A 27,867-nucleotide genomic window follows, 5' to 3' on the forward strand; every position below is an offset into this window, starting at 1 on the left:
CATTTTAACAAACACCCACGTACAATATTTTATTGAACGTTAGCACTATAGAAAACTCCATTTTATTAGCATACCAGACTAGATTATGCTCGGCCAAGATATCATTTGTTTTTGCACTAAATGAATCAGGAAAGGAAACTAAGGTTTAAATTAAATAAATTTAAGTAATCTCTCTCTACTTTCGTTAGCTCATGTAGCGTCCTACAAGGTAACACCTGGAGGGGACTATCTGTATCCATTTTCTGTCCAGCGCCTCTCTTACTGCGTTGAACAGTTGTAAGGACGAGTCTTTAACTTCATCGGTTCAACTGGTTAGCAAGCCACGCGATATATAATTAATAACATACATAAAAAGAAATCAGAGGCGCTACCTCTTTAGGTCTGGGCCTCAGATTTCTGAATCTGTTTCAAGATAATTTTTCAATCTAATAAGCAAGTAAGTGATCAGCATGCGTCTAAGACATGTAACCGACATGTCTTAGATGTCCTCATGATGTTTTCCTTCACCGTTCGAGAAGAAGAAAAAAGAAAGTCCATTGGCCGGGGATCGAACTTACGACCTCAGGGATGACAGTCGCACGCTGAAGTCACTGCCAACACTGCTCACATAGTGCTAAGTAAATATATAATCTAACTTAATTACCGTATCATAAGATTTCTAACAACGTTTATGCGAATTCTGTCTGAGAACATAAAAAAATAAATAATAATAGTTTAAAAATTAAATTAGGAAATATTTTTCACTTTTTAGTTTGATGTGCTTTAAAAGCGTGTTTTTTAGTTTTTTTTAACTATTATTTATTTATTGGTTAATTTTTTTTCATTTTTTTTTCGGATTATTGCATTGTCATCGATCTTTGACAAGTGCGCAAAGTTTGAATTAAATCTATCCGTTAAAAGTAGGTCAAAATCGAGTCCGAAGGAGTAGGTTACATACATACATACATACAGGTGAAGCTAATATAAAGCGTGTAATGTTAGAACGTTTCGGAGACAGTATTAACTCAGAGATAATATAGGAGTCGCCTACTTTTGTCCGACGTTTATAAAATAAATTAGTTTTTTTGTGAGAACAAATGAATAATAATCATGTAGATAAAGTTATAACGCGGTGGTCTAACTTGCGATAGGTGAGGTGATGGGTGATAAATATTGTGTTATCGGGACAGGATCGGAGCAAGCCGCCCCGTGAGAACGGATCGCTTTCAAAACTTTGATTAAATACACCTTGGTGAATTGTGGGTTTATTTTATACACATTACATAAATACGAGTAAATAGGTATTGTCTGTTAAGTGAGCTGTGTTGGCCTATTGGCTTCAGCATGCGACTCTCATACTTGAGGTCGTAGGTTCGATCCCCGGCTGTGCACCAATGGACTTTCGTTCTATGTGCGCATTTAACATTCGCTTGAACGGTGAAGGAAAACATCGTGAGGAAACCAACATGTCTTAGACCCAAAAATTTGACAGCGTGTGTCAGGCACTAGAGGCTGATCACCTACTTGCCTATTAGATTTAAAAATGATCATGAAAAAGATTCAGAAATCTGAGGCCAAGACCTAAAGAGGTTGTAGCACCACTGATTTATTTATTTTATTGTATGTAAAGTACTTAAACACTAAACAAGAGAGAGAAACTTAAAAGGACTTAGTATATTGTATTTAAAAATATTTTGTTCATATTTATTAACCCAAAAGACACGGACACGACAAGATACACATATCTTCACCTGCTTGATCGAAAGTAGGTCCCGATGTCTGTGTTAGCCTTAAAATACTATACATACGAGTATATTAGTAAAGCTGGGGTTTACAAGTAAAATCTTTGTTAATATATCGCTTGCAAAATTGAAAGTTTGTAAACACCTAATATGTAATATGGCGACTACCAAAATGGCGGCGTGCGAATCTTTTCAAATATGCACGCTTTTACAGCTGGTAGTTAGACCGTTAATGGTAATCTTTATGGTTCGGGTGGTTTGCGTTTGACAAAGCCGTATCTCGCAATCGATCGTGACTCATCCGCTCGTTTATCTCGAAATATGCCGACTCGTGAGCGTTCTATGCTAGGGTTGGTACTTGTTCTACATACAATAGAGCCTTGAGATGATACGACAGGGCTGAACACAGAGGTTTTTGACATAGGGAAGGTAAAATTATAAGTTATTATTTACAATGCTCCCGAAATGATCACCATGCCGAAGCTTGCCAATTTCATGAAGAACCCAGATAACATGACGTAACACTAACCTTTAGAAAATATACACTCTTATTGACATAAAATAAACAAGTATCATCTGTAATAATGTACTGTATCTTGTCAATAAAATTAACACAATTTAAAAGAAGGAGTACTTTAAAACATTTAAATGTCTGTTTACAATAAAACCGTGTAAAATTAAGAGTTTTTTTTTTTTTTTTTTTTTTTTTTTTATAAAACAGGGGGCAAACGGGCAGGAGGCTCACCTGATGTTAAGTGATACCGCCGCCCATGGACACTCTCAAAGCCAGAGGGCTCGCGAGTGCGTTGCCGGCCTTTCAGGAATCGGTACGCTCTTTTCTTGAAGGACCCTAAGTCGAATTGGTTCGGAAATACCTCACTGGGCAGCTGGTTCCACAAAGTGGTGGTGCGCGGCAAAAACTGCCTTGAAAAACGCTCAGTTGTGGAACGGCGGACGTCGAGGTGATACGGGTGGAATTTCGTACTCTGCCTCGACGTCCGATGACGAAACTCAGCTGCAGGTATTAATCCGAACAACTCCTCTGAACACTCTCCATGGTAAATGCGGTAGAAGATGCAGAGAGACCCCACATCTCTACGCAACGCCAAAGGATCAAGCCGCTCGGAAAGGGATTGGTCATCGACGATTCGAACCGCTCTGCGTTGAATACGGTCAAGTGGAAGGAGCTGGTACTGGGGAGCCCCCGCCCAGAGGTGAGAGCAGTACTCCATGTGGGGCCGAATTTGCGCTTTATATAGTTGCATGCGGTGGCCCGGAGTGAAGTACCGTCTCGCCTTGCTGAGCACACCAAGCTTTTTGGAGGCTAATTTAGCCTTTCCCTCCAAGTGACCGCGAAACTGAACGTCGTTCGATATGTCAACGCCAAGTATTCCAATGCTGGCTGTGGCTTTAAGAAGAGTGTTTTCGAAAAGAGGAGTAGCGACAAAGGGTGTTTTTTTAGCGGAAAACGCGCAAACTTGTGTCTTCTTGGGGTTAAATTGGACTAGGTTTTGTCTGCCCCAGTCTGAGACTCCACGTAGAAGAGTTTCGACTTCAGACACAAGTTTGTTCCGGTACTCATCGACAACTGCCCGAGAAATACCTGCCCGGCCAGTGTAAAAAGTATCCCCAGTGCTGTCATCCGCATAGCAATGAATGTTGCTAAGTTGCAACATATCGTTGATATGCAGAAGAAACAGGGTCGGGGATAGAACACAGCCTTGTGGGACCCCCGCGTTCACGGGTTTAAGGTCGGAGCATGCTCCGTCGATGACGACCTTGATGCTCCGATCGGCCAGAAAGCTGGAGATCCAATCGCATAATTTCTCGGGTAGCCCATAGGCTGGAAGCTTCGAGAGCAGTGCTCTGTGCCACACCCGATCGAAGGCTTTCGCTATGTCCAAACTAACCGCCAGCGCCTCCCCCTTGGACTCAATTGCCTCTGCCCATCTATGTGTAAGGTATACAAGAAGGTCACCAGCCGAACGACCACGACGAAAGCCGTACTGATAATCGCTAATCAGCTGGTGGCCCTCTAGATACCTCAAGAGCTGGCAGTTAACAATGGATTCCATTATTTTGGAGAACAAGGAGGTTATGGCTATTGGGCGATAGTTGGACGGATCAGAGCGATCGCCTTTTTTAGGGATCGGATGTATCGAAGCGGTTTTCCAGCACTTCGGGACAGTGCCAAGCGAGTACAGGTACCGGAAAAGGCGCGTTAAGACCGGAGCCAACTCAGGAGCACAAGTACGCAGCACAATTGGGGGGATACCATCCGGCCCGCTCGACTTATGAATGTCCAAGGAAGATAGTGCTCTGCGGACAGCACGTTGCCGGAATGTGATTTCCGGCATCGATGAATCACACCGCGAAATGGTCGGTGGTGATCTTCCTCGGTCATCCAAAGTCGAGTTATCAGCCGCGAAGAGACAGCCTAAAAGGTCGGCCTTCTCCTTCGCAGTGTGGGCCAGCGAGTCATCCTCCCTGTGCAGTGGTGGAATAGCGGGCTGACAAAAATTCCCTTGGACAGCTTTGGCGAGAGACCAGAAGGCTCGAGTCCCTGAAGGGAGTTGGGCCAATCTCTCGCCAAATCTGGCAATGTGCTCTGACTTTGCCTTAGTGATTTCCCGTTTGAAGGACCTGGAGGCTGAGTTATATGCTTTTTTAAGTTCGCTGGTATTGGCATCACGAGATTTCGCCGCTTCCGCCCATGCCTTAAAGCATTCTCGCTTTCGACACGAGGCCGCCTTGCAAGAACGTTTAAACCAGGGCTGAGACTTGCCACCGATCGGCACCGCAGAAAATGGAATAAAGAGTTCCATGCCCTGCAGAACCACTTCGGCGACAGAGGCAGCGACGGAATCTGGAGCTTCCGACGAAAAGCACATAGGCCCCCAAGGGTAGGACGCAAAGAAAGACCGCATCCCGTCCCAATCTGCTGACTTGTAGTGCCAAATACGGCGACAACCCAAAAAGCGGGGCCGTGAAGGGCGCGTAGAAGGCACAATACTCCGGACCACACAATGATCTGATGAACCCAATGGCGGGTCAACAGAGACTTGATAGTTCTCCGGATGTGAAGTCAGCAGAAGATCCAACAAAGAGGGTTTATGACCATCCACATCTGGTATTCGCGTAATCGCAGGGACCATTTGTGTCAGGTCGTAGGCTAAAGCAAAGTCGTGAAAGGATCTTCCCGCGTGATCGGTGGTATCAGAGCCAAGCCAATCGGCATGGTGGGCGTTAAAATCGCCAAGTATCACGATTTCAGCGGTAGGAACCCTTTCGAGCAGGGAATCTGTAGCCATTTGAATGTGCTCGATGAGTCGGTTAGTTTCGTCATTTCCGCTATGGGACCTATACAGACACGCATAGAATCGCGGATGGTCATCGCAGTCTACGCGCAGCCAGAGGTTAGATAGGTCCCTTCCTTCAAGCGTCCCGAGGCGACGAGAACAGATATCCTCCCTGACGTACACGCAAACTCCCGCCCGCGGCACAAATGAATGTTCCAATTTGTACCCCGGGTAGGAGAGGTAAGAAGTATCAGCCGGGGAGGATATCTGAGTCTCAGTAAGGAAGAATAAGGCCGGCTTCGCAGTTTCTAAGTAAAAGTGAACCGCGTTTAGGTTAGTTTTTAGCCCCCTAACATTTGTAAAGTCCACCGTGAGCGTGGAAGGGGTTGCCTTAGGTAAATGCTTCCGTTTGCCCCGAGACCGAAACCTATTAATGCATAAGTTTTTAGAGCAGTTTTTGCCCCCCCCAGAATACGAAGGGCAGCCTGTGCATCCACCATCGAATACCAATTGTTCCGATGATGGACGCCCAGAAGGGGATTCTCCACAGCGTAAACGTGTGGTACCCCCCTGGGGTAATCTCTGTTTGAACTGCATCTTCATACTTATGGGGGGGGGGGATTGATGGGCTCCGGGAGTCTCACTCACCGCACGAAACGCGAGTACAATAAGATGGACTTATTGCATCACTTCACGCCGGTTTTCTGTGAGACAGTGGTACTGCCCCGGTCGTGCCTGCCCATTTGGCTGAAGCCCTAAAGCAGCAGCATGGCACTCCCACTAGGATGGGGGTTGACTGATTGCACTGGTGAAATAACCTCTTTTACAGGTTATTTCACCAGTGGGCGATGGGGTCGTCACATCCCGACGCCCAAAAGTTTATCTGGCTATTCGCCCAGACCTATCTTATACGAGTGAATGAGACTCCTAAGTCACACTCATGTCTTTTTTGCATTGTCGTAAACTCATTTATCAAATATATATGCTTGATGCTTTTAACCTATAATGCTTCATATATATATATACCATAGTATTCATTTATTATTATTTTTTTCTACTCATAGTCGAGTAAATTTGTTAAGCTTAGCGACATCTTTATTTGGTCACATTATAATGACAAGACGAAACGCCAAGTCCTAAATATAAGCTATGGTCGTAAAGATGTGGTCACCCTACGCTAGAACAACGTTGGATCCGATATTCATTGAGTTATCGTGGTTCCTATCACTTGCCTTTGTTGTCTTAATTCGTGCTTTTATTGTTGACCATGAAATTATAACTCGTTCATAGCTGGTCTAGAAGAAATCTAGAAGCGACACCTCGGTCCAAAATAATGGTGATAACACGCAAACAAAATTTTGAAACATAATCAAAGGAATGGCGCCATTGTTTTGTCTTACAGTTTACATTCACACCTATGATTTTAATTAAATGACGTAACTTTGCTTGTTGGTTTATTGGTTGATTTCGATAATATTATAGTCGAAGATAACAAAAGGTTTCGCAATATGTTGTCGAACCTAAATTACCTACTGTAACATAAAACCATCAAAGATTATTTTGTATCTGTGGCAATTTTGCAAATAGCATTAAAGAACTTTGAACTAGGTACATATTTTATTTATTATTATTTGCACACTTAACATTTCTATTGTAATATTCGTTTAAGTAGGTTAATTTTATTATAGTATTTTCACTTTTATTAAATTATTTGTTTTCTTTTAATTTTGTTATATAAACTATTTTAGTGTTAAGAATTATTTATTTTAATTCATATTTTCAGCACATGGCAAGGCAATATTGCCATGTTTTGTTGCTCTATAGCAACCTAGACGACACGTTTTTTATGTTGCAGGAGGCAAACGGGCAAACGGGCAGGGGGCTCACCGCTCACTTGATTTTGAGTGATACCGCCGCCCATTGACACTCTCAGTGCCAGAGGACTCGCGAGTGCGTTGCCGGCCTTTTAAGAATTGGTACGCTCTTTTCTTGAAGGACCCTAAGTCGAATTGGTTTGGAAATAATTTAGTGGGCAGCTGGTTCCGTATAGTGGTGGTGGGCGGCAAAAGCTGCCTGAAAAACGCTCAGTTGTGGAGCGACGGACATCGAGGTGATACGGGTGGAATTTCGTATTCTGCCTCGACGTCCGATGATGAATCTCAGCTGCAGGTATTAGTCTGAACAACTCTGAACACTCTCCATGGTAAATGCGTCAATAAACTAACAAGATTTAAAACCCAATTAAATAAAATACTGTCCCAATTTTGTATCTTTTAAATGAGTTTTATATAAACACAGAATTCCTTTGAGTTTTTTGATACCCGTTATAAATAAAAAATATGTAGTTGCAATAAAAATATTATAGTCAAAATGTTCACTATTAACAAACCCGCGTGATTTTTAAATGGCAATTTATCCAATGCCCGTTAGATAATCTCTCAGTTCGGAACAATACTTTTTTTATTTTGACATTAACTGATAAAGGCATTGATATAAAAATGATGTAACAGATAATAATCAGGATTACGTTCCGTTTGTCTTAATATCTAGAGCGATTTCACTACAAATAAATTATATTCTGAATGTGATGAAAGCTTTTCGTGAAAGGGCATAAGTTCTAATAACAACCAGATAGACGTCGCCTTTACTCCTGATTTTTTGCTTAGGTATTACGTAGGTAATTAACTGTAATTGGTTTAATGGTTAATTATTTGGTATGCACTATATACCAAATAATTAACCATTAAACCAATTTTTTCTATTTTAGTTTTTTTAATTTCAGTTTTACAAATAGATATCTAAGTAAAAGCCACATATCTAATTGTAATTTTACTGTAAATTACACTTTGTCATCTAATAGTTTGTATTGAGGAATTTGCTTCAACGATAGAAAATCCTAAAACTATTATTTTGACCTACTACCAACGACCAACAAACCCAATTCAAACATTTAATAATACAGAAGGTTACCACAGATACTGTTAAAGCCTATTAACCAACACAGACCGTAAAGATTTGTTTGTGGTCTAGAGATTGTAATCATGACTTAATACTGTAACGTATGAGGTAAATATGCTATTTTAAAAGTAAACACTACCTTTGTTTGTGTAGGCTTTTGGCTTCTTATTGTTGACCATAATTAAAATATGTTCCAGGTAATGTTAAATGTCAAAGACAAAGTCAATGCGATAAGAAATTAACATTATTATTCCGCAAGAAATCTGAGCGGGAAAGAGAATATCCATCAGGTTACCTACCTAAGCCGTTAAGACCTACGAAACCTCACTTGTGTTTTGTAAAATACACATTAAAATAATTAAGACTTCATGACAATTAACGAAAATGATTATCTGAAAAGAAGTAGTCAAGGTAAACAATCAATTATTAAAAGACGCAATATAAAAAATCTAAAGATTGCATTATTGCGATCGGTTCTAATATGTAAATGTTATGCGGAAATAAACGTAACAGGCGAATGGGGTTACCATATTAATATTGAGTTATAAAATTATAATATTGGCAACACTACAATCGTGTTTCTAATTTCAACACAGATAAAAAATATGGAAAATATATCCAATGTTACAACATTGATTTGCATGTCCAACAACTTACGAAAAAGAAGTAAGTACAATATAAGAAATAGCCATCTTTAGTGTTTTGTACAGATTTCGATAACTCCAATAAGAAGTTTTGCGGCGCATCATAATACTATAATTTTCGACCGTAAAATTATCTCGGCACAATACGTCCGGTAGCCGTTGAGACGTAGTTTTATTTAGACACACGCAATTGTATTTATTTAATAAATATGTATATATATAATAACAGAAATATTAGTCGTATAAAAAACCTGATTGCTATCTAAAACCACACTACAGTCTGGCCTGGACAATGCCTGGTTATAATTATGGTACTATTTATTACTTGTGGGCAATTTCCTAAGGCTATCGCCAGCATCAAAGATCACTAATAAGCTAGCTTACGCCTAGAACATGCTGTTCTCATTGCCTTTATATAAATATCGCAAGTATGCGTTATTAGGTATGTAGGATTTACTATTTATAAATATTATACTATTTATAACTATTACTATGTATAAATTTAAGGTTAATAGGAGGTTGATTGAGCTTTATTTAAAGCAATAATATTTGTTTTGTGAAGGCAAGCTTTTTTCCGTTATCCTCATGTCATAAAAAACGTTTAAAAATTTTCCTCTTATGAAAAGTTCTTTAAAATTTTTTGTGTTAAATTTATCATTGGTTTAATATATTAAGTGTAATAAATATAATAGAAAGTCTAAAACTTTATAAATAACATAATTTAAGAGTGCATAATTAATTTAAATACTACTTACTAATTACTTAATAAAATAATGTGAAAATGTATTATAAGCTTAATCTAAATAAAAGTTATAAATATATGAATTATTATGTTTTATCGCGATTTCGGTTTTTACCGCAGATCCAAATTTGAAAAAGGAGTAGGTAGAGCAAACGAGGCTAAATTTAAATTTGGAGAATAAATACAAAATTATTGCCCACCCACTTAAATTTTTGCAACGTTGAAGAAAACGCTGGAGGTTTTGCTAATAGTTATTTAAATCCCCGCTCAGGGACTGCGAGAAGCAAAATCTAAGTAACAACAAACTCATTAGTTAGTATCTTTCCCGCGTTATAAGTTGTTCCCATAACATCAGTTTACCCTAAGGGCGAATAAATAAATAAAAATTGACATGACATTTAAAATTGGTACTTAATAAGATCATACAATAAATTTTACCGAGTTTGAAGATAAAAACTACTTAATGTATCAAAATTTTAATAAAGCCGATGCTTATTTAAAAAAGTTGCAGTTAGGTCAACTATTACTCAGTTTTGTAAGTAGTTAAATACTTTGCTTATGTACTTCTTAAGGGTTTGAAATTCAAATTCAGATTGAGATGATTCAACATTGAACATCTGGAACCAAGATGATATTTTGGCAAAATTAGGGCGTTACTTTAAACAACTTGAATAACTTTTCCTAACCTAATCTACCATCTTCGACAATAAAGTTCATTCATCACTACAAGTGTTTAACCTGTCTTATTCGAGTCGTACACGATAATAATTCTGTGATTTTAAACTATAGATTTGACTAGCTTAAGAAGTTTTTTCGGATTAATAATAGTAAGAATAAATTTCGCTCACCTTTTCTCCGGGTACAGTCCACACGAAACAGTTCTAAAACTTCACAATGCGTCTGCAATTCACAAAGTTCTACGTCGAAAACTAGATTTTAGTTTATTTGTTTGACGAAATAGTAGCTTCACTGTTATTTCAAATCAACAAACCGGCTCGCTCCCGTCGAAGCACCGCGTGCATTTCAATGGATGAAAGTGTAAACTAAGGTTTTTGTATCGCGCGGTCTTGCTCTAACACACGCGCGAGAAAAGGACGAAATTGTCGACTGCTGTCAAGTGTGGTCTAACCGAGTGGCGACTTCGCCCACTACTTTCCTATTAATTAGTTTTCGAAAAGAGCAAGATAAATAAAAAAATGTTATTGCCATTTATTTTTAAAAACACTAGGTATAGCCGTTGTCAAGTTTAGTTGGCCGCATGCTAGCTTTTAGTCCAGAGATTTCAGGTAAAATATCTTCGTTCCCAAGACACGGAATACTAGTGTAATACAAAAACCTGTACAAGCGAGTAAACTATGTCCTATGGGCTCTATATATATACCAACTACGTGATAAATTATAATAGGGGAACTCTTATTATGCACATTAAAAGGAAAAAAGAAAACACCAACAGATTAGTTTAATTTTTATTTTCTTCCCATTGATGGCAAGAACCAGAGTAGTGAGCACAACCTAACATAACGAAAATGGTAACTATTTTCAGGGATAACCACTTCTAAGCATGTTAAATATCGTTTAGAAATATTTTTATAATAATCGATCTACACTAAAGTATGAAACTACATGCATTAAACAATAATGATAGGTGCCAATCGAGTAACGTGCATATTTGTGTACAAATTTTATTGAGAAGGTAAGTCGAAGTGGAGTATTTATTAAAAATGTTTGAAAACCCTGAATTTAATTTTGGCACCAAATAATAAAACGTGAAATCCCCTGATGCTCATACCCCGGTATAAAAATACTTTTTTGAGTTAACCACTGTAAAAGTAGTGACCACTAGTTAATTTTTTCAGAAATCGAGTTAAGATAAGGTCTTGCTTAGTCTATAATCTCATAGTCAATTTTAATTAGCAATTCTTTATCGGTGGTATTCTTTTATTTGCAATACATTTACTGAAAATTACTAAAAACGGCACCACTCGTACAGTGTTTTATTATTATTTGATATTTAGAAAGGAAAGAAATTAATATATTGATATGCAACAAATATGCATGTAACCAAGGCGAGACAGCAATCGGTTACAAGCCGACTTGTTCTTGAGACGAGAGCATTGCAGGATAAAATGTTTTACTACATGCAAACCTTTTTTTTGTATTTTTTATTTTACGTGTGCTGATTAGCGACGTGTCCGAAATTAGATTGCTCTCTACTCAATGTTAATTATTCGATCGTGAAATTGCCATTACCAATACATATCGACAAAGCTCGAATACCACTCGATATTAGGTGGTCTATTTGGGGACAACGGATTTACCATCAAATCACTCGAACCAATACCTTCCGCCACAATTGATTAAGTAATCTGACAGTACATAATCATTGATACTAGCATATAAGGCCATTCATTTCAATGATTGAGCTCTTGCACGCCATATACTGAGTTAACTCATTTTATATATTTTCATACTTTATTTAGGTTTCATATACAGTATGAAGATTCTGTTCAAATAACTTAGTCTATGACCTGCAAACAGCTAATAATAGAGTTAGCACCGGCGGTTATGAGTCCCCAGAGAGCACCGTTGCCAACTCTGTTGTTTCACAGGCTAACTATGAAACAACATTTAGATGTTTAAACTATCAAGTTTAGCACATTACATTAGATTAAAGCTAATCAAATATATTATATGCAAACTTGACTAACAATTATTTTTTTTAGATTTTCAACTTTTTCCGAGGTTCGTTTTAGCGAATATATTTAATGGAGTAAGTACAATAGTATGAATCTATGACAAACTGATGAAACATAAGATTAAATGAATCGAAATGATAATTAGTTGTATGGTTTAAAATACCCAACCGTTCTAATATAGCTTTAGTCATAGTTGAAAGTAAAATAACATTCAATGTTTAAAGTGTCAATGGGGCCTCGGGGGCCAATGATCGAAGATGGATTACATTGTCACTGTAAACACAGAACCGACATAGTTAAACAATATAACATTTATAAACAACTGAAATCCTCTATAATACATTATTTTCACAATTATTTAAATATACATAATACATGTATATACAGTAGCCGTTCCAATGCAATAATTTGCAAATATATTTTTTTGTTCTTTTTTCTTTTTCAGTTATTACAAACAGAAGTAAACCACATTACAGAAAAAAATAGTAAATAGTTACAATATATAAACACGACACAATAGTAAGAATTTGCATTTTGATGATAATGTTAAGGAAGGCTCTTTATGATAAATATATATAGGAGTATTTATACAGAGCGACAAGCTTATCGGCTGACACCCCAAGATTGGTCTCTGTATAAAATGTCACCCACAGTGACACAGCGGTCGCGACTCCCTAAACAAAAACGAAGATATAAAATATAACATACACTTCTTATGCATTACATAAACTATAATAACTGTTACGCCTATGAACTTGCCCATCCATCTGGTTAATATGTAACACTCTGTGGCCGATCAAATTTCCCCAAACTGGCAACACTGCCTAATAAATACTATACAACAATTGCAGCAGCGAGTGCAGCGGACAAGCGTTATATAAAATTTACCCGTAATGTGGGGAAATTTGACCGACCTCATTAACCACTCGACGTCCTCGTCCGATCGGAACACACAAGAGGTGTCGCCACCTCGACGAACATTGTCCTTCGTATAAAACTCTACACTTTAATTACTACTAGGGCAGACACGGTCCAAACTTCGCCTGCCATCCTAAAATAAACGGCTAATCAATAAAATCGCCGCGTTTAACTTAAGACACATCGGACTTTAACCGTCAACAATTAACCGCATTGGCAACATTACACTAGACTTTCTAAACTACCCAATGCCGTAACGGAAACAATTTTGAATGCACCGAACCAAAAACAACAAAATCCAGTTTTCAACAAATTTAAATAATGGACGACGTTTTGTAAGAATTATATTAAAATCGTCCGAAGAGCTCGCGAAATGCTCACCCTACGCTTACCTCTACGAGTAGAAATTCATTTGAGCGAAAGCATTCCGCCGAGCGTTTTAATAATATAAATCGCTACAAAATATTGAACTAAAAACAAAATGACTCCATCGAAGATATGTAGCACTTTCGCCCTCGTGAGATTGGATTACATGACGTCACGCTAATTATCCTACGACTATTGCTATCATTTAAACGCCTCTTCAAATATAAAGGCTGCTAAAGCTCATCGCGTTATCTTTATCCTAGCGCTTCCGTATCTCTAGGATTATTTGTCGAATTTATAAAAAACAACGCAGGCAATTAATACATAGAACGCGAAATGTTCGAAATAATCGATAGAGGCCGCCTTGACACGATATCTGTGAAGCGGTTTCTCCAAAGGCCATTTCCGCGAATAAGCGTAGATATTGTGCCCGAGTGGCTTCTCCTAACTAGGTGTGGCATGGCGCAACGATATACTGAGACCATTAATTTTTTATATATTTTAGTTCATTAATTTCCTGATTCAATGTTTTTAAATTAGTAAAAAGTAGTAAGTAAAAATTAACAGTCGCAGTATAGGCGTTGACGCCGAACGGAATCCATTAGATCGCAACGCGGCTGTCGATGATGAGTTGCCAACCTATCGTAATGTATATTTATAATAACAAAACAAAATAGAAAAATCTTTACCGTCGTAGACTCGGGGACCGATATTAGTTCAAAGTTAGTTCATCGACAAGTTGGCATAAGAACTGTAGCGAAACCTCGCTAAACACAAAAGACATTTTCAGATCCCTTCAGACGAAGTGCGGCCGACCGGAAGTTCGCTACAGTCATCGTTCAAACGGCGGAGGCCTACCGGGTGAGCGGGCGGTCCAGGGCCGGTTCGCAACAGTGGAGGAAGCGAGCGTGAGGGTGGTTGCAGGAGGCGCCTCCCCCGCAACGCAGCGCGGCCGAGTGACGTCGCTTCCGGTCCGAGCCGACCGCGTTGTCCTCGGCGACGCCCGGCTCGTCCGCGTCGCCCGCGTACATGCGGTGCGCGGCGCTGATGTCGGACAGCAGCTCCTCCCAGTCCCGCGACAGCTCCTCCGGCGGGACGGACGCGCCGCTCGGTCCCGGCTCCACGACGCACTCGCACACGCGCGCGTCGCTCCAGATGCTCTCGATCCCGCTGGGCCTCATCTTCTTGGCCGAGCCGCCGCACTCGTCGCACGCCCACGCGTCCCCGCGCTCCGTCTGCACCGCCGCTTCCGTCTGCCGCACCGGGAACCGCAGTTTGAACCTCGTGTCCTCCAGGTCCGGGCAGCGCTGCGCCTCGGTGAGGTTGAGCCGGCCGTAGTCGATCGCGTTCGGCATGCGGTACTCGAAGTAGCGCTCGCGCGTGCCCTCGAGGTAGAGGCCGCCGGACGGGCTGCGCTCGAACTCGACCGGGTCGTAGTCGCCGCAGATGTCGAAGGTGTCGCCGTCGGCGTAGCGGGGCGCCTCGGTCTCCGGCTCGCCGCGTATCGGGCGAAAGTGCGTGCGCGACGAGGTGAGCGGATCCTCGCGGTCGGCGTCCGGCGGCGGCCGGGGTCGGGGCGGCGGTGGGGGCCGGAGGACGGGGGCGAGACGGTCTCGGCGAGGCCGCGGGGGTACCTCGACGAATCCGCTGTTGTCGCGGCTGTGGTTGATCGCGGTGAAGGAGCGCATCGTCTTGGCGACCGTCGACAGCGCGTCGTAGAGCTCCTCGCCCTCGTAGAGACTGAACGATTCCAACTCGCGGGGGCACTCCGGCTCCCTTATGTTCAACGGGCGGAGGCGATCGTGCAGGCCTTCGGCTATCTTCGAGGGAGACTCGGTCCTCGGCGGCCGGCCGACCGGGAAGTTCGTGGACCAGATGCTCTCCGTCAACAGGCTTCTCTTCTCGGCGGACGGTTCGGCGAACAGGCGGTCGGAGGGCGACGACAGGAGGTCTTGGAAGTCGATCGGCAGATCTTGATACTCGTCGTCCGGAGTGTTTTGATCTTTCGACCAGAGAGCCTCGATGCTGCGATCGAACTTGGCCTCGAATTTCGCGTAGAGTTCCTCGTCCATCGGACTCCTCGCCCTCGGGGTCGGGTCTTCGGCGATGACCCAGTGGGCGTCGAGGTCTAGGCTGTCGTCCCAGTCGGGCACCATGTTGTCGTTCGAGCGAAACTGGGCTTGGCTGATCTCTTTGATCTCGTCGGTGACGGTGTTCTCGCAAGTGGCGTAGCCCTCGTCGAAGGCGATGGCCCGAATGAACTCCTTGACGGGGTCCTGCGTCTCGATGTCCCAAACTCCTTCGTGCGTCATCCACTCCGGCATGTTCTCTTTGCTCTCGAAAGATCGGCTGTAACTATTGTAACGCTTTCTGCTGTTCTTCTTTTGACCGTGATATGAGTTGCGCCGCTCCTTGCCCAATGAAAACTTTTTATTTTTGCAATTCCAATCCTGCGATATTGCCAATTCACTCTGCATTTTGACCTTTGTGTCGTTCTTACGACACCAAGCTGGCGGCGGCAGATAGTACTGCAATGGCGACTCTTGCGCTTTCTTCAGAGCCGGGAATGCAGCGTAGTATCGACGAACAGCCTCAGTTTGCTCTAAGGAACAAGTTGGCATTCCTAAGAGAGTTGAGCTCTCTTGGTCCTTGATGTCTTGAAGTCTTGTGCACAGTTGATCAACAATGTTGTCAAGACGGGACTCCTGAAATGACAAAACTATACTTATTTCACAATTCTAAGCTTCAATGAGGCAAACTTTATGAAAATTGCAACCATGAAATACCAAACTAATAATGTTATACCTACACAACCTACATTAAAACAAAGGTGTTTATGATTTGTCAGTATGCATTTAAATTTTTAATTAAGATTCAAACAAAGGAACAAAAGGAAGTATGCAAACAAAACGGACCAGCAAAATAAAACTTAGTGCTCTTCACAGGCAACATTATAATGTCAAACTTCACTTTTGATTATTGATTAAACAAAACGCAAGGCCGAATTGATATTTCCAAAATATGTTGCCTCTGAATTATCAAGTGGTGATATCGCAAGAAACCGACCTTTGTGTAAGGGCTCTTAAAACTGTTTAACGTCTTCATTTTACTGTTACAGCCCCTTTCCAGAATTACTGAGCACTGCATATCCTCTTGACAGTAAAGAAAATAGTAAAAAAATTATTAGGGGTTTATGAGTTTTATCTAATAAGTTAATGATCTTGTTTATTCAACATACTTTATCAGTAAACTTTGAAAGGGAATTATTTATTAATGACTATGCATTAACTAACAATACATTCTTCTTAATGGGCAGTGCAGCATATTATAAAACAAAGTTTTGGACTTTGATACTTTCAAAACTCTCAGAAGGCTAATTTTATTTAATTGCTATCTTTGTCCTTGGATCTTGATGAAATGTAAAAGATAATGATTTAAATTAGTATTATTCTTTGTTCTCATTAAGTCAATATACAACAATTACAAACCGAAAGTATCATTATAAAATGAAAAAAATGTATTTTTTAAATCATTAGACAACTTGGAGCAATTAACAAAGGTAGACAAAAGTAAACATCACTATACAATATTGTTTTGTTCCCACTAGAGTTTTGTGTATTGTATTAATTATAGTATAGGCATACTGTTTTTCTTGATACAAGGCTGTCATACGTCAGTAAAGTTATGTTTAGCATTTAATTTGACGAATTAGCTAAAATTGCTAACATAGTTGTTGGTAACTTACCGGTTGAGTCTGTGTATATCAGATGGGGAGCGGGATGAGGTGAAGTTCCTTTGACGTCGCAGGCCAGCCGGCGTGGGCCTGGCTTCCTCTCTTGTTTTTACGCATTCTGCCCAAAGTAATATAACTCGCCATAAAATTCAATCATCGTGCTCAGAAATCGAGTGTCCATTATTCAATCGCCGTTGGCCGTGTTATAGTATCGATCCTCAAATTGCCGCCTTCCTCTTAATACATGCTTATGTCTTTGGCCTTTTTCTTTGCTAGTTTATAGTTATGTACAAGCGGTCACGTTTAACAAAGTTTGTACAATCGCATTGTCACTAGCGATCAACGAATGACGCACTTCGTGCACCCCTTACTTCTGAAACAACAGGCTATTTATTTACAACTATGTCACGTGTTGTTTGTTATATTTATCGTAATGACTTGCAAGGGCACAAAGAATTTCATGGAAATCTATACCCGCCCCGCCGTGCTAAATGGGTCGATGGCGCCAAATTAACGTCATTCATGCAAGGGTGAGAATATGCACTCTTGCAATAGTTAGGATTCTGTCGTACCACAGCAAACATTTGATAATAAATTTAACACGAAATTCGTGAGAAACGTAGAGCAAGTCTTTGCGTTCATGTATACTAAAAGAGAATTCTACAACCTGCGATCATAAACTCAACGATGAAATTTCACAAGGCGATAGTATTACATGATACACTTTCACTGAGGATGCGTGGACCACTTCGCAATGGAAAACAATATATAATCAAATCAAAACATAAACTTACCCGTAGTAATTTATGTGGGGAAATTATCATGATAATTTCTATACACACACACCCCGCATGAAAAAAAACATGGCAGCCACGATAAGTGAGAGTCGAAAATTACAATTTGCGCAACGCCGTCAAAAGATTACTATGACGTCTCTTCCTCGGCCAATAACAATGCTTCGATTTTCGAAAAATTTCAAAATGGCCGACAGAGAGCCCGTGATTATGAGATTACATTTTTTCAATGACGTGATTCGTCAATATGTGTGTCGGCTTTTCTATTGGTCGTGAATATTGAACGGCGACCAATATAAATGCTCATCTGGCCGATCTGTCATGATTTTCGCGCGCATACTTTCCCGCGTCATTTTAAATTACACATGAATGGCGTCCTACAGGTTCAGCTATTGATTTAATACCTGTATTACAGCGACTAAACATAAGATACATCCTCTTTTTTACCTATATCTGACACATCTTCTAATAGCTTTAATTTGCAAATTGACCTTAAATTTACTGAAAGAACATTCATATATTCATACAATATTTGTAAGGAGGATTTCTCGAGTCACATTGCATTAGCATTACATCATATTCTCATACATATATTTATTTCATTTACATTTTTAGTATATGTATATTAAATCTATTTTAATTTCATACTTTAAATTACTTTAACTATGTCTTTGTAAGTTCTTATCCATATATCCTAAATGGCCTCACTGAAAATCTGTTCTGTGGTCATAAGGTTTACCCGAGAATCGCTCGCAGAGGATTCTCGGTGTGATGTATTGAGTGATGCCAAATTAAGACTGCGCACTGCGCACCACAATTTTAAACTGAGTTATATTTTTCTTTGTGTTTTGTGTGTGTTAATGTTTTTTTCATTCATATTATAAAATATCGAGTATAGTTCCTTCCACTTTTTAGAAATACTAGACCAGTATGGTTCGTCTTTAATTTGGGTTAGAAAGTGTTACCAGGTTTCAATTGTTTTGATAGAAATATTTTTTAATAAAACAAAGGGTAATCTTACGACATCTTTAATATCTTAAAGACTTTTCAGCATCTATTATATTGTGTAATTTATAACTTCACAGATACTTTAAAATAAATACACTTTAAATAATACTCTTCACAAATAAATTACAGGTTTAGATTCTTTATTTGCATTATATGCAATTTACAAGCCCCATGAAAGATTAATGCATTTTCATACTTTTATATCACAAACTTAGTATTAAAACTTCATACATTTTGTTAGACTGAACAATATGAAGAGTAGAATTTGTGCTAATATCTACTAAACGAAAGCAATCTACAGCAAGGTGATCACAGATAAAAAATAAATTTCTGAACGGTAAAACAGAACCATAGAATAAATAAAACTTTGTACGTGACGGAATAGTTTGGTGATTATATTTAAATAAAATGCTTATTGTCATAGTTTACATCGAAAAGACATATAAAAGGTAAAAATATAAGATATCAATCCGATACAAGTCCTTCCTAATTTGACACAGCAAACCGGAAGGAAGAGCTTTTTATCAAAGCTAATTCAAGCACCAATGGCATTTATATAAATTTTTTTCTTTTGCAAATTATATTTTGATTACAACGCCACCTATTGGCACTTTCATAACTATATAAAATAGCAAAATTTGGAACGCAACACATACTTGAAATACATACGATCATTTCACGTAAAGATTCGCAACCGAACCATTATCCTACAGAAGTAGATAAGTACTAGTATTTAAATATTATTTATTATCCTATCGAGATGTCGCTGTCTATCGGGTTCAGATAAAAAGTTATAATCCAGTGCGATTTTCCATGACGCCTTCAATTCCAATTTAATTTTAAGAAAAAGTTAATGTTATTTTTACATATTATTTTGAATAAACATTTTTTTGTATAACTTATCGCTCTCATCAGCCCTATGTGCAAGCGAATCAGCAATATAACCATATCTATATTATTTCTCTCGCTCGTACCAGTGTTTGGATTGGCGAGAACGCATATCCGAAACCCCTATATCAGAGTGAGACGACACCACTTCTCTCGTTTGCACCCCTATACCAATGTTCATATAAGTGAGAACTCATATCCCACGCCCTACGTCTGAACGAGATGACACTATTTCTCTCGCTCACAACGACATCTAGCGTTTACAAATCAATGGCTTTCCGGTCGCTTTCCTTCTTCTGCCTTGACGTCACTTTTTGGTATCGGCGCTTCTACTTCCGAAGCTTGTTTTTTCTTCATGACCCGCCGTCTGTGCGCTTCACGGATTATGTCGAATAGACTCTGTAATAAAAACAGGATTTTGTATCTGATATGCTCATTTAGTGTGATGATAGTCGTTCAAAGTTACTAAGTGTGAGAAAAACAAACAATTTCACAATAAAACAGTTAAAAATAAGACACTAAAGTTAAAACCAGATAATACTATAATGGAAATATCAACTGGGACACACTGAAGCAGCCAATCTATCGGTTCTCAGTGATTTTTAAGTTTTCAACTACTAATACTTCTTACAACATTTAAATAATACATTTTACCGTGGATAGCCAATCATTTCTGTGACTCAACTTAAAGCGGGTCTATAAAGAAAAAATAAAATATTAGTGATTAGAAATGAATAGAAAACGATAAACAAAAGACGATACGATGACGCGTTTCGTTTCGGCTGTGATTGGTCAATCTTAGTCCAATCACGAAATGACAATCTCTATATTTTTCGAGTATGCCAATACCAACTTTTCGACAGTAGATGGCGTTAATATCAACGGCGATTTATTTAAATAATTTCCATTGAAAATATATTGAAATTATCATTTTTTGGGTGAAATGCCGTTTTTAATGAAAAAAAAAAAAGATTTTTTCAATTTAAATATAGTATATACTGTACTTTTTTTATTACAGTACGTAAACCAAATCGAATAACAAAAAAAGCTGCTATGACAAATGAATATGTATATATTTGTAATTGTGGTTTGCCATTTTTTTAATACAAAAAAAATATACAAATACACATATGTGTATATAATAACATTAAACACATGTTTTTAAAGATTTTATGGAATGACATACACTATTGAGAGCCTAAGGCCTTTCTAGAAAGTCCATAAAACTTAAATCTAGTTTCGAGAGCTGTCAAAACATTTTTTCTGTAAAAAGTTTGACATATTTTACATCACTTAAGACAAAATTCTGTCTTGAGATACGAATATGAATCTAAATCTTTTAACTTTTTTTATACAAAGTGTTTATGTTAAAGTTCCTGAGTTCAATTCCCGATAAAACCCTAGGAGTGAATGAACGCGTCGACACATATACTTAAGCAAATATGAACAACATTATTAATCCTAAATTACCTTGCCCTCACCATCTTCTTTCTTATCCTGTTCCTTGGCAGCGATGGCCGCTTTATCCAGAGCTTTCTGTATCTTACTCTCCACTTCCAGGATCTCTTCTTTGTCCAGAAGCTCTATCAGCTCCGCCATCTGCTTCTCGGAGAGGTTTACGTTCTCGTTGCCGATTATTTCTAACATCTGAAAAGATCACCGTGGGTTTAAACAAACATATGTACATCTAGTAAATATTTTTTTTTAAATATGACCCAGCAAAAGTTGTTAAAAGATTCATACAGAACTAATATCATTATTTTAAAAAAAATATCACCCTTATCACTAAGGAATATTTAAAAAATTCGGACCTTCTTCGAATATTTACAAAATTTCATAAAAATCAGTAAATCCGTTTCAGAGAAGTTTAATTACAGACAATACGTTATCTATAATAATATATAGAAATTCTTAATAATTTCTGTGAGCAATCTAAGAAATTCTTTGGATCTAAAAACCCAATTAATTCAACAATATAAAATAAAAACAATGCTTTCCGCGTTTATTACATATCTGAAGACTAAATATAACCTACTTTTTAATCATTGCACGTGAGAAAATGACCTTGACGATAAGTTTGTTTACGGACTTTAATACACGATAACGATAAAAAAATTACTTAGGTCAGTTAAGGACAAATATTAACAATAATATTCCCGCTAGTTTTTTTTCATAGATTAGGGAGCGTTCAACTATTACGTAACGAATTTTGGGAGGGGGGGGTCCTCTTGTAAAACGTTACGATGCGTGGCGGGGATTAAATTACGCGTTATTGTTAATATTATTTTCGACTTTCCACTTTTAGGTATAAAGTAGTGACTACTAGGTGGTCACGAAATATTTTACTATACTTGGGTACAGAAAAACGTTACGGCGCGTTACATGGGGGGGGGGGGGGGGGTGTGTGTGTGTGTGTCAATAATCTCCAACGCTCTCTAACCTACTTGTCTATAAAAAGAAATGATCAAAGAAACGAATGCTGAGGCCAGGATCCAGGGTTGTAGCGCAACTGGATTATAATGTTTAACTCCATTTCTCATTACAAAAAATGTATTTTTATTTACATGAGAAACTTAATATAATATACGAACAAGATACACGTCGCCATCAGCTATCCCAATTTTGGTCTACTAGGCTCATTCTAATATGTATCTTTAATTTTTTTTGAATTGATTAAACACGCTAATATAACGAATTTTAGACGGTAATTTATTAAAAAATTGCACACCCTCATACTTAATGGACTTCTTTAAATAATTTGTGCGCGGCTTCGGCAAGATAAGCAAACTCTATTATTATTATTACTAATATGTTACATACCTTCAAAACATCATCAATCTTCAACTGCCCATCGAAATCGTCGTCCAATCTCCCCAGAACATCTTGAATCAACTTCAGTTTGGCCTCATCGGGGACTTTCTGAAGACTTTTAATGGAATGCATCAGCTCATCGATCTGGATCAAATGCTCCTTTGCCTTTTCCGGTTCGGATTTCGTTTGCTCCAATGTGGTTTTGAGAGCCTTTTCTTTATTATCAAGTTCTACTAAAACCGCATCCAATTTGCTTATCATATTGTTGACGGCACGGTATAATCTGTAATATTAATTTAAAAAAATAATCAAAATGGCCCTCGATTTAAATTACTTTCCTGGTACGGTATGGAAATGTCACCGTACGTTAGATTTATTTATTTATTTACAAAAATACAGTACAATTATAATAATTAAATAGAAAGGCGGCTTTATCGCTTTCCAGCGATCTCTTTCAGGCAAAAAACTAATGGAGCAAAGCAAATGTAAACAGTGAAAGGGACGATAATAAAAATAAAAACGGCGCTCCACAAGGTATGTAACCTAACATTAGTTAAGTTACATATATGTCGCAGTAAAGTAGTTAAACCAGAGTTTTAATTAAATCTCTAGACAGTTAATTAAATATCGATATTCAAGTGCCGCCACCGAACTTAATTCACGTCACAACAATTAAAATTATGCACTTTCAACGTTAGATCCCTATCATCCAAATCAAGACAATTAGATTTCAACAATGCATTGAGAAAAATCTGAGAAAAAAAAAATATATTTGAACGATATGTCATCCCATATTTTAGTACTAACCAATTTTAGTATGGATTCATTAATAAAGCTTTAATAATAATAATAAAAATGTTAGGGATCAAGACAAAAGAATTTTCGAAATCGATCGATAGATTGAGATCATTCCTTATATACAAATTTATTTTAATAATATTACTATAGATTGTACTTTGATCCCAAGTCAGCCCTTATCAGCGTCACTTTAAAATACACGAACATGAAACGAATGCACGAGAATATGTATCAAGACAGGTATGAATAAAACATTTACAGGGTTGCCACCCGTACTTTATAATAAAGTATTGTATGTACGTTATTACAGTTAATTGTACTCTATACTTGAGAATAATAAAGTACACGATAATACATTATTTCGCTTGACGTGATTTTTTTAGTCGTAAATATTTTTTTGTTAAAATGAATTTATGGAGTGGTGATGAATTGAATTTTAAATATAGATTGTAAAGATGCTGTGCAATTGTTTAGTCGAGATACGAATTTAATACAAACTGCAGAGAGCAATAAAAATACATTTTTAAATATAATAATAAAGAAGAATTAGTTGTCTTTACTTTGATACTATGTACTTTTGTTTACTTTTCAGTTTAGTTGCAAAAAAGGTGGCAGACCTAACCGTTTATCATTAAACAAATCTATATTGCGTTAAGAATTATTTAATATAAAAAAGCAGCCGTGAATTGGTAATAAAAATATCTCTTTAATTATTATATTAATAGAAAGTTGGACTACGAAACTTAATGCCTGATTTAAGTAAGCAGAGGGGCCATGTTAATTATTTTTTCTTAAAGTCGCCAAGTCTAACTATAGTTGTATGACGCAATTCCTTATTCAATCTCTTATGGGTATGACCTTGAAAATTATTTCGTGTTTTGAAGGCCAAAAGTTTATTGACATGAGTCATAAATAATATTGATAATCATGTTGCAATATGGAAAACTGACCTAATTATAGATTTCAATAATTTGAATTTTATTAAGAAAAGATCAGCAATAACTAGTACTACTACTAATCTGAGATTGCATGCTCAAAGACTAGAAGGAATTTTGCTCTTTGGAATCACTTTCGCATATAATGTAACAAACTGGCATATAGTAATCCCATACATTGAGGACATGTGTTAGGCACATATGACTGCTAAATAAATTCAATTAAAGCAGAGGCAAAAATCAAAATTTAAGCACTTTATTGTGTTATCTTTTAACCTAATCATTCATCAAAAAAATAACAACTCAAAGTAACATTTAACATTTAGTTTTAAACTTACCTCCTTGCTCCCTTGGTAAGTTTAATATCGGCCTGTTTGCTCTTCACAATCTCGTCCATTTCTTTAACATCCTCGCTATAGTCCAAAAGTTCAGTCTTCAGCTCTTGAATACTTTCCTTCTCCAAAAGCAAAGACTTCTTTTGTTCAGCTGAAATTATTACTCCATTATAAATTTTTTTCAGACAACCATTTTCATCGCATTCAGCAATTCACATATTAATGCCAAGGGAGGGGTTAATTTTTTTTGTGATCTTCGCTGTTACAATTGACATTTAATGGTCCAAATCAGGCAATTTTTTGCATTCACCTGATATGGTCATGATTCTGGGTTCAATTGTGACAGAAGATTTGATCTGAAATATTTGCCTCAAGCCAATCTGAACCTACTGTTGTTTCTTACTGTGTAAATTTCATTTATATACAATTCTAATGTGATCTCCGAGGAGCCTTATTTGCAATAGAATAAACTTTATAAATGTGAAATAATAATAGAGAATACATAAAGTGTTAATGACCTCATTCCTAAGAAAACATGACACAGTAAATACTATTTCTGTGTACAATTCATTCACTTTTGAACACCTTGACCATTGTGAAATGGCACTATGCCAATCTCTATAAGATTAAGAGGTTTGACAATACTAATATTATGAAAGCTAGAATTAACCGCTTTGTTCCCTAGGGAAGAACATTTTTGCAATTTAGGGAAAAACACATCGCAATTTAGTGTTATATAATTGACATACACAATAGTATCATAATTGACTATATTGTGTTTTCTCTTTTTCTGCCTGATGCACACAAAATCAACTTATACAGAAAAAATGTGTGTATTTCAAATGCATGGACCGTCTGTAATGTAACGCTAAACACAATTTCCATCACTGTAAAAAAGGTATCATACCTAATTTTTCCAAAGCATCGTCAATAACCTCAATGTCCTTGGCTGATAATCCTTCATCTGTCTTCGGCTTTGGAGTGTCAACAGCAATAACTGGTGCAGTGTCCACTAACACTGAATTAATATCTTGAAGAATGGGAGCCTTATCCTTAAGTTCCTCCTTTTGCTGTTTCTTGGTTTCAAGCAATTGCTTTTCTCTCTCTGCTTCCAATAATTCTTTGTTTTCCTCTTTAATTCTCAATTCCTCAAGTCGAATAACTTCCATTTTAGTCTGAAAATCATAGTCAATTAAACTATATAGCAACATTGTTTACAATTTTATCTGATGCATATAAATCACCAGAAGGATTTAGATATATTTAATATTCCTTTTAAATATTAACTTTAAACAAATTATTAATCAAATGGAGAAATTTATTAATTGCAATTACAAAATATATAATATACAAAAATATACCTTGAAGTCAACTTTGCCCTCTTTTTCGCCAATTGCCGCCTTAGTTTGCATAACTACATGCTCTGGTAGAGCCGAAATTGTAGCTTTTAACTTGTATGTTGTGGGAACATGCTCTGGCACCATCAGAGCTCTAGAGAGCAACAATAGAGATGGTGGAACTTTTTCATTCAGTGATAAGTCCAACCAATTCCGTAATTCTTTTCGTAAACGCTCCTCAGACACACCGTAAGCACGCATCCCTCTAGCCCGGCAAGCTTGTTGTAGTTCACTAAAATTCAAACTGTCAACACCTTCTTTAGCTATCATATTGTCATCTGCGGCTAAAGAACGCAATTTCATTCTCAGATTAAACCTTAGCATTGCACTTGTACCAATTGTTGACACATTTAATACTTTACACAGTGCAACAAGATGAGGTCTTTGTAAGGAATCAAGTGTTATTTCGTCTTCAAACAGTTTTGAAAACTTCATAATATCCTCACTAGTAGCTACATCGTCAGAAGTTCTTATTTTAGTAAAGAATAAAGAGAATTCCTTGGCTAATTCAGAATGTCTATTTCCAGCTTGGGGTGCCATTTGATCCAATGTTTCTTGAAAGAACTTAGCCATCTCAAGCTTTACCTTCAAATGTTGTTTTAACTTTGCTTCCTTTTGGCTGGTACTTTCAAATGTAGATGGTAACATATTGGGAAATAATTTGATGAAAAGTGGTAGTGCAAATTCTAAGAATGGCACTGCAATAAACACAATAAACGGTACCATTCTGAAGAGATCTCCAATTGTTGTGACTAACAACCTATGTTCTCTTCTTGTTAAAGACTTTCCTCTTAGTATCTTAAACAACAAACTTGCTGAAATGCGCACTTCTATGAATAATAATCTGAAACCATGATAGTAATGCCTGAGTTCTGTCATAATTTTTTCTTTTAAACTCTTTTTCGGCTCTTGTTTCTTTGGAAGCTTTTCTTTTTCTTCAATTTCTTTTTTTATTGTAACTACTGTTGTTTCAACTTTTGAAGATGGTTTCAATGGTTCCTTTTCTAAATAACACTTGCTAGTAGATAGGTGTCTTAAATAAAATGGAGAAAATATTGTTGTATTTGATGGTTTATCAGTGATAACATGCTGCAACTTCAGTGGTTGTGTGGTGTAATAACAGAGTGACCTTGACAGCGTTATATAGGGTATATTTTGATATTGTCTGGTTTCCCATAATAGAGCTGGAAGTTAAATATAAGAATTAAAATGTGACATTAAGTATTATATTAAATTGTATAGTAAAGACTTTTAAATAGTAATTTTTATTAAGGCATGTTTGGCTGTTTTACTTAATAAAATAATCAAGAAATTAAAGTACTTTGTGTATAACAAAAAGTTTTTCCCATTATCACGCCGAAAACATAAATTAAGTAATCACAATCAATCAAATATTAAGGTTAGGGAATCTGATTTGAAATATAACAAAAAAGCTTTAATAAAATACTCACTAGATTTTTTTATGCAGCGACAGTGGTTCATTACCAATCTATTCATCTTGTTGTTATTATTATTGTTGCTTATTTCTTAATTAATAAGAAAAATATGAAAACTAAAAACAAATTCAACCTTTAGGCACCATGACAATCTAGAAGATATACAGATAACCCTAAAAAAGTATGATTACTAAATGAATTTTTTATATAAACATCTGTGGCTTGATTGGCTGTGGCTTTTGGTTGGTTTTATTCACAGATAATGTATCTATAGATGAAATCGCTTCATTTAACTTTGGCGTAAAATTTTGGTTTAATATCAATAAGTGTTATGTCCCTGAGATATTATTCGCACAACAATATATGTGTATGATTTTCTTTTTACTTG

At 37.4% G+C, this 27,867-nt stretch overlaps 3 protein-coding genes across 7 annotated transcripts in view; all 3 read right to left on the minus strand.

The window, feature by feature from the left end:
- Positions 1-10,405, minus strand: part of LOC125052495 (leucine zipper putative tumor suppressor 2 homolog) — a 97,388-nt gene extending 86,983 nt beyond the window's left edge. For both annotated transcript variants that reach the window (XM_047653382.1, XM_047653381.1), the window contains exon 1: positions 10,213-10,405. The gene's annotated coding sequence lies outside the window, so the exon portion shown is untranslated. The remainder of the gene's footprint in view (positions 1-10,212) is intronic.
- A 411-nt stretch (positions 10,406-10,816) lies between these two features.
- Positions 10,817-18,023, minus strand: LOC125052696. 3 transcript variants are annotated; one of them, XM_047653679.1, is made up of 4 exons: positions 17,872-18,023; positions 17,090-17,447; positions 16,411-16,496; positions 10,817-16,049 (listed from the first exon to the last, which is right to left on the minus strand). In XM_047653679.1, the coding sequence occupies exons 3-4, from the start codon at positions 16,489-16,491 to the stop codon at positions 14,199-14,201; spliced, it is 1,932 nt and encodes a 643-aa protein (XP_047509635.1). In that variant the 5' UTR covers positions 16,492-16,496; positions 17,090-17,447; positions 17,872-18,023; the 3' UTR covers positions 10,817-14,198. The 3 variants fall into 3 exon arrangements, with proteins under 3 accessions (XP_047509635.1, XP_047509634.1, XP_047509636.1); XM_047653678.1 differs by having other exon boundaries at positions 17,090-17,450; positions 17,872-18,022; XM_047653680.1 differs by lacking the exon at positions 16,411-16,496 and having other exon boundaries at positions 17,090-17,450; positions 17,872-18,021.
- Positions 18,024-18,883: 860 nt separating this feature from the next.
- LOC125052323 (mitochondrial proton/calcium exchanger protein) lies at positions 18,884-27,654 on the minus strand. 2 transcript variants are annotated; one of them, XM_047653090.1, is made up of 8 exons: positions 27,495-27,654; positions 26,008-27,227; positions 25,554-25,821; positions 24,650-24,797; positions 22,588-22,861; positions 21,238-21,414; positions 20,422-20,463; positions 18,884-20,166 (listed from the first exon to the last, which is right to left on the minus strand). In XM_047653090.1, the coding sequence occupies exons 1-8, from the start codon at positions 27,538-27,540 to the stop codon at positions 20,035-20,037; spliced, it is 2,307 nt and encodes a 768-aa protein (XP_047509046.1). In that variant the 5' UTR covers positions 27,541-27,654; the 3' UTR covers positions 18,884-20,034. The 2 variants fall into 2 exon arrangements, with proteins under 2 accessions (XP_047509046.1, XP_047509047.1); XM_047653091.1 differs by lacking the exon at positions 20,422-20,463.
- Positions 27,655-27,867: the final 213 nt, after the last annotated feature.

The sequence above is a fragment of the Pieris napi genome, chromosome 9 (assembly GCF_905475465.1).
Source record: "Pieris napi chromosome 9, ilPieNapi1.2, whole genome shotgun sequence".
Classification (NCBI taxonomy): Eukaryota; Metazoa; Arthropoda; class Insecta; order Lepidoptera; family Pieridae; genus Pieris; species Pieris napi.

Excerpts from the sequence above, each read along its gene's own strand:
- LOC125052696 (XM_047653679.1), bottom strand. The coding sequence starts at position 16,491 with ATGCAGTGCTCAGTAATTCTGGAAAGGGGCTGTAACAGTAAAATGAAG. Across the intron at positions 16,050-16,410 it reads TTAAGAGCCCTTACACAAAG|GAGTCCCGTCTTGACAACAT; the intron begins GTCGGTTTCTTG and ends TTGTCATTTCAG.
- LOC125052323 (XM_047653090.1), bottom strand. The coding sequence starts at position 27,540 with ATGAATAGATTGGTAATGAACCACTGTCGCTGCATAAAAAAATCTA. Across the intron at positions 24,798-25,553 it reads CGATGCTTTGGAAAAATTAG|CTGAACAAAAGAAGTCTTTG; the intron begins GTATGATACCTT and ends TAATAATTTCAG. Across the intron at positions 22,862-24,649 it reads CTTACCAAGGGAGCAAGGAG|ATTATACCGTGCCGTCAACA; the intron begins GTAAGTTTAAAA and ends TTAATATTACAG.